Source organism: Eptatretus burgeri, chromosome 12 (genome assembly GCF_056783735.1).
Source record: "Eptatretus burgeri isolate ZD-2024b chromosome 12, Ebu_testis_v1, whole genome shotgun sequence".
NCBI lineage: Eukaryota > Metazoa > Chordata > Myxini > Myxiniformes > Myxinidae > Eptatretus > Eptatretus burgeri.
This window is the reverse complement of record NC_140972.1, coordinates 38,324,872-38,334,871: the sequence shown is the minus strand read 5'-3', so window position 1 is coordinate 38,334,871 and position 10,000 is coordinate 38,324,872. Positions and strand designations below refer to the sequence as shown.

Below are 10,000 nucleotides of genomic sequence, written 5' to 3'. Positions count from 1 at the left end.
CGCGGCTAATGGCGCCCCGGGCCCCCGCACCAAGCAGGCGCACCCGTGCCCACTACGCTATCCCGGCCCCCCATGGGCCCTTGGCCTACCACGGCCGACTAGCCTGGTGCCCGGGGTACCCACTCAGCGATACTCACCTTTCGCAGCCACGCTCCCAAGCCCGTCAACAGGGCTCCTGCACCCCTCCAAATGGGTTTCGAGCCTACATTCACACCAACAACAAAACGACCTCCATTTTTCAAATTTGACTAACCCCCCAAACTCACTCTACACTGACCCCGGGGTCCCTTGGGCGGGAGTCACTCCTCCCCCCAATCACTCATCGCACCATGCATTCCCCATTCGCTCCACTCACACAGACCCGCTGGCCTCACTCACTCAACAAGTGCTCACCTCACAACTCACCAACTCTTCAACACACACACCGCTGAACTCTGCCATCCTCCTAACTACATCCCCTAACTAACTCGTGCTCCCACGTCGTCCCTTAAACTATAGCACGTTCCATTTAACAATACGTAGCTAAGCTACGTCCCCTCTACACATTCACAAGTCTGTCACTGTCTCCAAATAATCCCAAAATCATTTTATTTCCCAACCTAAAGCTCACTAAATCCCTCTACCTAATCCATTCCACGGACTCCATGAGGACTTACCCCTGCCCCATGGAGTCGGTCTAGCTAAGCTAACCCTTCCCCCTAACTAGTTTCCATCCTGTGCCCAGGCCAAGGGGGTCTTCCACCCCTTGCCCAGGAATCCTGTGCACCCGAAAGTGAGGCTTGCTTTTTTTTTTTTTTTTTTCTTCTTCACATGCGCAGCACCAGCGCGGCAACTCAGAGCTCGCGCACTTTGCACCTGCCTGTGACGTCATGCAGCTGCACGTGTTCCTCGTCCCTCCTTGGACGGCACCATCCGGCAGGGATACCCCTCCTGCCGGATTCCAACCCCACGTGCAGCCATGACGTCACCGTGCGCATAAAAAAAACACAAGCCCCACGTCTCGAGGGGTTCCCCACGCGAACACATGTGCTTTGCCCGTTGGAGCTTAACACACACGATCGCGTGGAGAACCCGTCCGGTCCAAATCCATTTACCTGCCTAAACTTTGTCCGTCCGCGGGATCGGCAAATCCACCGTGTGCGTTTCCGGACCGGGACTTCACTCTCGCAAGCGAGCACGTGGTGGTCTCGTGCGTTGCACAGCACGGACCTCGTGCTCACTGCTGGGTGAACCCGGCACGGTCCCCGAAACAGCTACAGCCGCTACTCGGCTTTCTTTCCTCACATGTCTCCGTCGTCACCTCCATTCCACCCACGCACACCTGCGTGTTACGACGCTCACACTCCACACCATTACATTCACACCGGGAGACGCGGCTGCGTGCTCCCGCATGCCAACCGACATCTCCCTCACATACCGCTCTCTCACACACACGGTCTCCCTTACATAAACCATACCACTCACACGCGCGGGGGCACTCACCCGCGGTGCCTCATCCACACTCCGTGCCTCACTCACACACGCGGGGGCACTCACCCGCGGTGCCTCACTCATACTGGCCGTTTCATCCACACACACGGCCTCACTCACACACGGTGCCTCACCCACACACGGCGTGCTGGGAAGCACGTACTCCGGCACCATCGCCACCACACCACTCACACACGGGGTCGCTTCCACACACGGGAACACACTCACACCTTGCACCACACACACAGGGACAACTACACTGGGGATTCGTGTCCCCACAAGGGTCTCCGGGGCCTCTATACCCCCCAAGCTCTCCGTGCACCCGTTCGCAGCACTCGTCCCCTCAACCTCGCAAAGCACGACCGAACTCACCTGGTCGTGACTCGCCTCAAGGGGGCATACTCCCTCCCCTCGTTCCTGGAGGAGGCCAACCAGCTGCTCGCACTGGGTCCCTACACGCTCCGCGAGCTCACCCCCATTGTCCTCCACTACCTCCGTGTGTGTGTGTGTGCGTCACTTGCCCCGTCTTCATCGTGTAGTCTTCCCTCTATCGTTCCCATCTCCCGTGTCTCTGCCAACTCTTCACCCTTTACCTCCCTTGTCTCAACTATTATTTCCGTTGTTGTCACCTCGTGTCTCGTCTCACACGTTTTGGTCTCCCCATTTAATTTTTCCCTTTCGGTCATCGGCACGACCCTCGCCCAACACGTCCCCCGAATTATTTTTTTACCCTCCTCCACCGCGGGCCTGTCAGCCGCTGCACCCCCTTCCAGCTCGTTTGCTCCCACACGTGGAGTCGCCATTCCCAGCTCCCTGGTCACGGCCTTCATGCCCGCCTGCAGGCATCGGCCCATGTTCTGCGTCTCACCCCGTCGCTCTTTCATTTCCTCCTTCATGTTTGCTTCCATTCCGTTTATTTGCTTGTTCATTTCGTTTTTCATTTCATTTGTATTTGTATCCATCTTTTCGTTCATGCCTTTCATTTCGTTTGTATTTGTATCCATCTTTTCGTTTATGCCTTTCATTTCGTTTGTATTTGTATCCATCTTTTCGTTTATTTGTTGTGTATTCGCATCCATCCTCGCTGTCATTGCCGCCAGCATGGCGAATAGCTGGGCCATGTCGGGTGCGCTTGGGCGAGCCGATTCGGCAAGAATCGGGAGGTTTTGGTGGAGAGGGGGAGGGGGAGGGGAGGTGTCATACACCGCGGCCGCTGCCGCACCCATTTCGGCCTCTGGGTTCAGTTGGGCGAGTTCGTTTTCCTGTACAATTAACATTTCCTGCACGGGTATTTCATCCTGGACCATGGATTCTACACATTCTACATCCATTTCTAATACCCCCGGCTCCCGCTCGCCTTGAGACGCCATCTTGCTTCTCTTAAAGGGTTAATTTGAATCGCTCGTAATTTGGAGGGAATCGGGGGTCGCTTCTCTCACCCCTGGACCGATTCCCGTGAATTTAATTGGAGACAGGACAGCCCGTTTTCCCGTTCTCCGTTACCAGTGCTGCGAGGAGGGCGATGAGTTTGTATCGCACGACCTGACACCAGTGTCGCGGATTCGCGCCCGCCGGCGTGCTGACGGCCACGTAACTCGAATCGCGGCACGTCGCCCACCGGACGGACAATCCAGTCGTGACCCTCTCGGACTAACGCCGGGAACCAGTCACGGGTGGACCTTTCGGTCTCACCGCGATCGAGCCAATCGGCCCCCGCGTGGGATAGGGTTGCTCGCCAAATTCGACCTACCTAAGTACCCACACGGAGGGTAGACCGGGCGATCGCACCTCGCCGCAGGTCGACTTCGGACACGGGCCACTTAAGCGACCCGTTCCGTACTATCGGGATAACCGAGCGGTGTTATTCGTCGGCCTCGACGGTTCGATTAATTATCGGGCGTCTTGGCCCTCGACCAACCCTTTACGTGAAGCAAGATGAGGATTCAATGAAAGAAATGACGAAGCGAAGCGGGAAAACAGTTCAACATAAAGCACATTTATTCGCGATGAACGGAAAGCACACATATACAATTCCACCAAAAGCACATGTAAAAGGAAAAGAAACACAATGCAATTTTACACAAAAAGCAAATGTAAAAGCGAAGACACAATGCAGAGCTATCCGACTACCGAGCACACGGCAACACTTATACAATTCTACTTCACAGACGGCGCCGACAACACATACCCAAAACCAAGAAAAAGAACACCCTCAAGGATGAGGGGGTAGGCGGGCCTGGGGCCGAGACCGGGTCGGGCCTACCCGTCTGATGATGAGGAGCGAAGTGGCGATGGTGCCCCAACTCCGCGGGCCTCGCAGACAGTGTCTGGTAGGGGGTGGGAAAAGGGGCCCCCTTTTGTCGCACTATCTCAGCGCGGGGGGGAAACAGGAGGGGGTTGCTGATGCTTGGGGAAAGGAGGATTTTTATTCTGTCTCGGGTCCCGCGACGAGCGTCTCCACCTCGACCAGGTCGCGCCGTCGGCCTCCCGCCTTCAGCTCCTGGCACCGACGCGAGCAGCCCCTCGTCCGTCTTCGCCGCCGCCACCTCTCCACAGCTCCGCCGACAACTCGTTCCAACGCACAGCTCGTTCCAACGCGCAACTTCCTTCCAGCTCCTCCGACGACTCTCTTGAACTCCGAACTCACTCTTTCCAACGCACACCACCTTTCTGATGAACGCAGCCGCTTATATAAGCCCCGTGGCTTCGCCTTTGACCCCCTGCCTTCGACCTTTCACCTCGCTCCCCATTGGCCCGAGAAAAAGTGGGCGTGAATGCTTTTTGATCCATGAATTTGCATATAGCGACCGCCCTCCAACGCCCTGGAGGCGGGGCCAAATCGCCCCTCGCTCACCGATTGGATGGAACAAAAGTGGGCGTGAGTCGTTTTTGATCCGTTTTTCTGCGGAAAGTCCGTGATGTTTTGTACACGCTGTTCGGTGCGCGCCCTGCACGAGTCCAGTACCGGTACCCACAAGCGGCGCAAGAACGGTGGCGATGCGACGGTTGCGAGGTGTGACGGTAAAGGTCGTGGCTGTTGTGGTGAAGCGGCGTTGTGGTGGGTGGTTGATGTTGTGATGACTGTTGAGACGTGGTTGGTGGTGGTAGAGATGGTGGCTGGTCCAAAATAAAGATAGTAAAAGAAAAACGGCTATCCTGAAGAGTCGCAGCCAGCATGAATGACATTTATTCCCTCTAGACAACGGGTTTGGGCCTAACTACACATATACTTACCGAGATATCTCACCTAAGGGACCTGAATGGTGGTTTGCGAATTTGGTCAACCACAACAATATATATATATACATGTATACATATATACATATATATACATGTATACATATATATATATATATATATATATATATATATATATATATATATATATATATATATATACATACACACACACACAGTAGACTAGGAGTAAGTCGGCAGCGTGTAACTCGTCACTTCGCCTAAGTCCGCAGCGTCAAAAAGTCCCGAATTTATCTCATTGAAAGACATCTTGGAAAGGTATCAGCCTCGGGACGTGTACAATGCCGATGAGACTGTGCTTTTCTGGCAGATGCTGCCAGAAAAGTCTCTGGAGTTCGTTGGCCAATCCCATCATGGTGATAAGCAGGCGAAGTTGTTGTTTTACAGTTGTTCATTATCTTTACTTTTGATAAACTGATTCATGAATTCCATCTTTGCTTGATCACTTTCCAACTCACCAATGAACCCCCACCTATGCCCCGAGGATTGTGTTTTCCTTTTGGTACAATAACCGGCTCTCACACATACGTGTCCAGGCCACGCACGACTTCATCCTTCACCCCACAGTCATCATGAATGTTCGCATACGCGTAAGTCGTCACATTTCTAAGTCGTCACTTTTTTCTCGGTCCCGATGGTGACGACTTACGCCTAGTCAACTGTATATGTATGTATATGTATATGTATATATATATATATATATATATATATATATATATATATATATATATATATATATATATATATATATATATATATATACATATATACTTATATACCCAAATAATCACCTCAACCATTTGAAGGCATGAAACCATGCTGTGCCAGTCCAGCACTTCCTGTAAAAGTCCTAAACAACAGGGGGTGCCTTCCATGTTTGGGCAATGCATTTCACATTCCAGCTTAGTTGTAGTCTACAAAAGACACAGAAGCACCCACTGTTAAATGCAGTGTCAGCTGTGACACTTCTACTCAGAATGTTAGTCAGCATTCTGGCTTTAGAAGTCTTTTGTAGCAATGCTAGCTCCCCACTTGGGGGGAAAAAAATCAATCTACAAACACCATTCTGCTCACAGTCCATCATCACCATGGAATGAAATCCTCACAAACGTTGAGCTGGAAACCTGTCCCACGTTGGATTGTATCCAATATCACCTCTTAAGTGTGATTCGCCCTTAATCCATGTTAGGAGACATGAATCCAAGGTGATATTTGGATATAATCTTCCAATGGATATCTTGCCAGCCCATCCCTAAGGGGATTACCTCTCTGTGGTCATGTCCAATAAACCAGAAATGCATTTGTGGGTTGTATCCTTTGGGGAGGTGATGGAGGAGGAGGTTTGGTTGCATGGTTTGTGGGTGTTTGTTCAGTTACAAGCATTAGCTTGTCATTTAATAGGGGTAGGAAAATTTAATTTTCCACCTGGCCTAGTTACCCCCCTCTTGCACAGTGCTCCTGTGAAGAGGTTTCCTTGTTTCAGGACTCGGTGAAGGTTTTGCCAGTTTTTCCTCTTCTTCTTTTACTTTCTTAGCCCCTAACCTAGAGTGTCTTTATGCCTTGTTTGGGGTGATTTCCATTAAAAAAAAAAAATTAGCACATGAAGAAACGACACAAGCATCAGCACATGATTAGCCAGGGCCATTCTTCACTCCAGGAAACTGCCAACCTCATTTGACCAGAGGGCTGCAATCAGATTTACAAACTTTATTGAAATGAATCCATTAATTTTCTCTTTGACTCACAGTTTGTACTTTGCATTGTCATTATTTTACACTAATATTTTGCTTTTGGGCTTATCTCTCAATTTTCGAAATTAGGCCTATGCTGACCTTTTGACCTCAGAAATAATTGATGGTTGATTTCAATGACCTGATGTGCAAATTCTGTTTAAATTTCAAGTCAATCGGATGAAAATTGAGGATTTTAGAAATTGTAACTAAGGTGTTGACCTCAACAATTAATTGGTGGTTGAATTCAGTGAGGTGATTTGAAAATCCTGTTGAAATTTCAAGTCAATCGGATGAAAATTGACAAATTTAGAAATTTGAAAAAGTCGTTGACCTTCGTCATATGATGAACTTTTGACCTTTTTATCTCAAAAATAGAGGATTCTGTCGGACCACCAACTCTACCATTTGGCGAAGTTTCGTGAATATCGTTTAAAAAATGTGACCTGTAGGCGATTAAAGCTGAGCGGACAGACAAACACATGCAAATGATCAACATACTTGTCAAAAAAAAAATTCCAAGTTACAAACAGACAGACTGACAGACACAGGTGAAAACATAACCTCCATCCATCTTCAGTGGCAGAGGTAATAAAGGAAGAAAATATTGTATATAATCCAGAGGTTCATGAGCAAATATTGAGAAGTTCACCTGCAGCATTGCTGTCTCTTGGCCATCACGCAAAAGGCGGAAAGCATATGGGTGCTTTGGATCAGTGCCTGGCATCAGCTGGCAGCCATGCAGAGGGATGGTGCGCATGGATGCCTGAGTCTCCATCCGCTCGCGCTGTAGGTACATCATACCATCACGTACACGACAACAATGCTCCCGCCAGCGGCCAGCCTGCATCACCTGTAAGTAACCTGCGTGCAGAAGGAGTTGCATGGTTTGATGGTGAAGCAGTAATGTAGTTAGCCCGTCCAGCCGCACCACGGGAGAAAGGTTTTACAGTCGTTTTCCAATGTGTCCAATGTAAGATGTGCATGATTTAATGTATTATCAGAATGGAATGTGGTGATGGGAGTTAGAACTATGCGATAACACATTAAATCCTCCAGCGAGTAGAGTACAGTAGAGTCTGATTAGTGATGTTGCATCGATGGGTTGACTGACTGCTTGGGCGCAACTGAGGTTGTGGATCGACTGATGTACACTACCGGTCTAAAGTTTTAGAACACCCCCATTTTCCACTTTTTACTGAAATTTCAGCAGTTCAAGTCCAGTGAAAAACCTGAAATGGTACAAAGATAAGCGGTAAACTGCCAGAAGTTAACAAAAAAAGTTTAGCTTACCAAAAACTTAAAAATAATGCAAATATCAGAGTTGTTAAAAAAGGCCCTTTTCAGGGAACAAGTAATGGGTTAGCAACTGCAGCTGTTCTGCAGCAATGGAAGTACATTAAGCCTTGAAAGTTAATGCAAACAATTCCTACAGGTGTCCCAACTTTTGTTGATTAGTTACAAATCCTCTGTCTGTATAAAAGCAGTGTTGGAACAGACTGTGTTGCAACACCATCTGAAGCATTGTTTGGACAATATTACACTGCAGGAAGTAGTATATTGCTATCATAATGGCGAGAAAAAGACAATTAACAAAGGAAGACAGACAGACCATGATAACTCTTAAAAGTGTAGGTCTTTCCTTTAGAGAAATTGCAAGTAGAGCCAAGGTGTCAGTGAGAACAGTTTCCTACACCATCAAAAGGCACTTGGAAACTGGAGGTAACTCTGACAGGAAGAGGTCTGGCAGACCCAAAGCCACAACACAATCAGAAGACAAGTTCCTGAGAGTCAACAGCTTGCGTGATCAGCGGCTCACAGGACAGCAGCTTCAATCACAGCTTAGCACTGTTCGAAGTAAGGAAGTCTCAGTTTCAACTGTGAAGAGAAGACTTCGAGCTGCAGGTTTGACAGGTCGAGTGGCAGTAAGAAAGTCATTGCTAAGATTGCAAAATAAGAAAAAGAGGCTTGTCTGGGCCATGAAGCACTACCAGTGGACTACTGAAAACTGGAAGAAGGTCTTATGAACCGATGAATCAAAATTTGAAATCTTCGGTTCATCACGCAGGGTTTTTTATGCCGTCGAGTAGGCGAAAGGATGATTCCTCAGTGGGTGACACCAACTGTCAAACATGGAGGGGGAAGTATGATGATCTGGGGCTCTTTGCCGGATCTTGAGTCAGTGATTTGCACAGAGTGACTCGCACCCTGAACCAAAAGAGCTACCACACCATTTTGCAGCGCCATGCAATACTCTCTTGTCCACGCATAGTTGGTCAGTGGTTCATCCTACAGCAAGATAACGACCCAAAACATACCTCCAGGCTATGTCAGAACTACCTTAGAAGAAAAGAACAAGACGGTAGGCTTAAAATCATGGAATGGCCAGCACAGTCTCTAGACTTAAACCCCATCGAGCTGGTTTGGGATGAACTGAACAGAAGGGTGAAAGCAAAGCAACCTCCAAGTAAAACACATTTATGGGAACTTCTGCAACAGTGTTGGGAAGAACTTTCTGAGCAATATTTGATTTCCATTGTAGAAAGAATGCCACGATTATGTTCGGCTGTTATATCTGCAAAAGGAGGCTACTTTGATGAGTCAAAAATTTAGATTAAATTTTGTTCAACGAAATGATTCCATGATTTCTTTTTTATCTGCAATTGTTTATTTGTTCTATGATTTAACTTCAGAGTACATTGAAACATTAAACTGCTTAAATTTCAGTTAAAACTGGAAAAATGGGGGTGTTCTAAAACTTTTGAACAGTTGTGTAGGTGATCTACTGATGTGGATCCGTGACCAAGGTTGTGGATCCAAATTTGGAGAGGTTCTGGGCTGAAAGTTTCGAAACCTCGAGGAAGAATGGTGCCCAGCTGATGATCCATACGGTCGGGAAATCATTCAATGGTTTTAGGTTAAGTTTCTTACTTTAGATAATACAAGGAAACTGTTATGACATTTACAATTTAAATGTTGTGAAATTAACATCATTTACAGCAATCCTTTAAATTATGTTATATTTTAGGAATAGCCGATAGTGTATAATTAATGAAAGGTAGGTGTGTGTGTGTGTGTGTGTGTGTGTGTGTGTGTGTGTGTGTGTGTGTGTGTGTGTGTGTGTGTGTGTGTGTGTGTGTGTGTGTGTGTGTGTGTGTGTGTGTGTGTGTGTGTGTGTGTGTGTGTGTGCGCGCGCGTGTCCAGGGCATAACGTTTTTACCATTTATTTAAAAAAATATGTAGAACACTAATTAATAAATTTTACATTTTTGCAAACCTGTTTTTGTGAAGTTTAGTTTGAGTTTTAAGCAGATACAGATGGGCTTTGCATTTTGGGATGCTTTCTCATTTGGATTTATTATAAACAACAGAAAGTGATAACATCAGGCATTTCTTTGCCTCTCTATATCTATATATTACTCTCTCTTTCTCTCTCTTTTCACTCTCCTTTCTCTCTTTCTCTTTCGCAGTACGTATATATCTGCTGTCATGGCATTTGTCTCTGCCTGTCCTTCCCACTCTGTCTTTATACTTAGTTTTCA

At 47.6% G+C, this 10,000-nt stretch overlaps 1 protein-coding gene across 10 annotated transcripts in view; it reads right to left on the bottom strand.

Annotated features, from left to right (window-relative positions):
- The window catches only part of LOC147015436 (actin filament-associated protein 1-like), a 196,914-nt gene that overhangs the window by 35,865 nt on the left and 151,049 nt on the right, over nucleotides 1-10,000 (bottom strand). For all 10 annotated transcript variants that reach the window (XM_085850195.1, XM_085850187.1, XM_085850190.1 and 7 more), the window contains one exon: nucleotides 7,111-7,322. In XM_085850195.1, coding sequence (XP_085706321.1) covers nucleotides 7,111-7,322 — 212 coding nt within the window. The remainder of the gene's footprint in view (nucleotides 1-7,110; nucleotides 7,323-10,000) is intronic.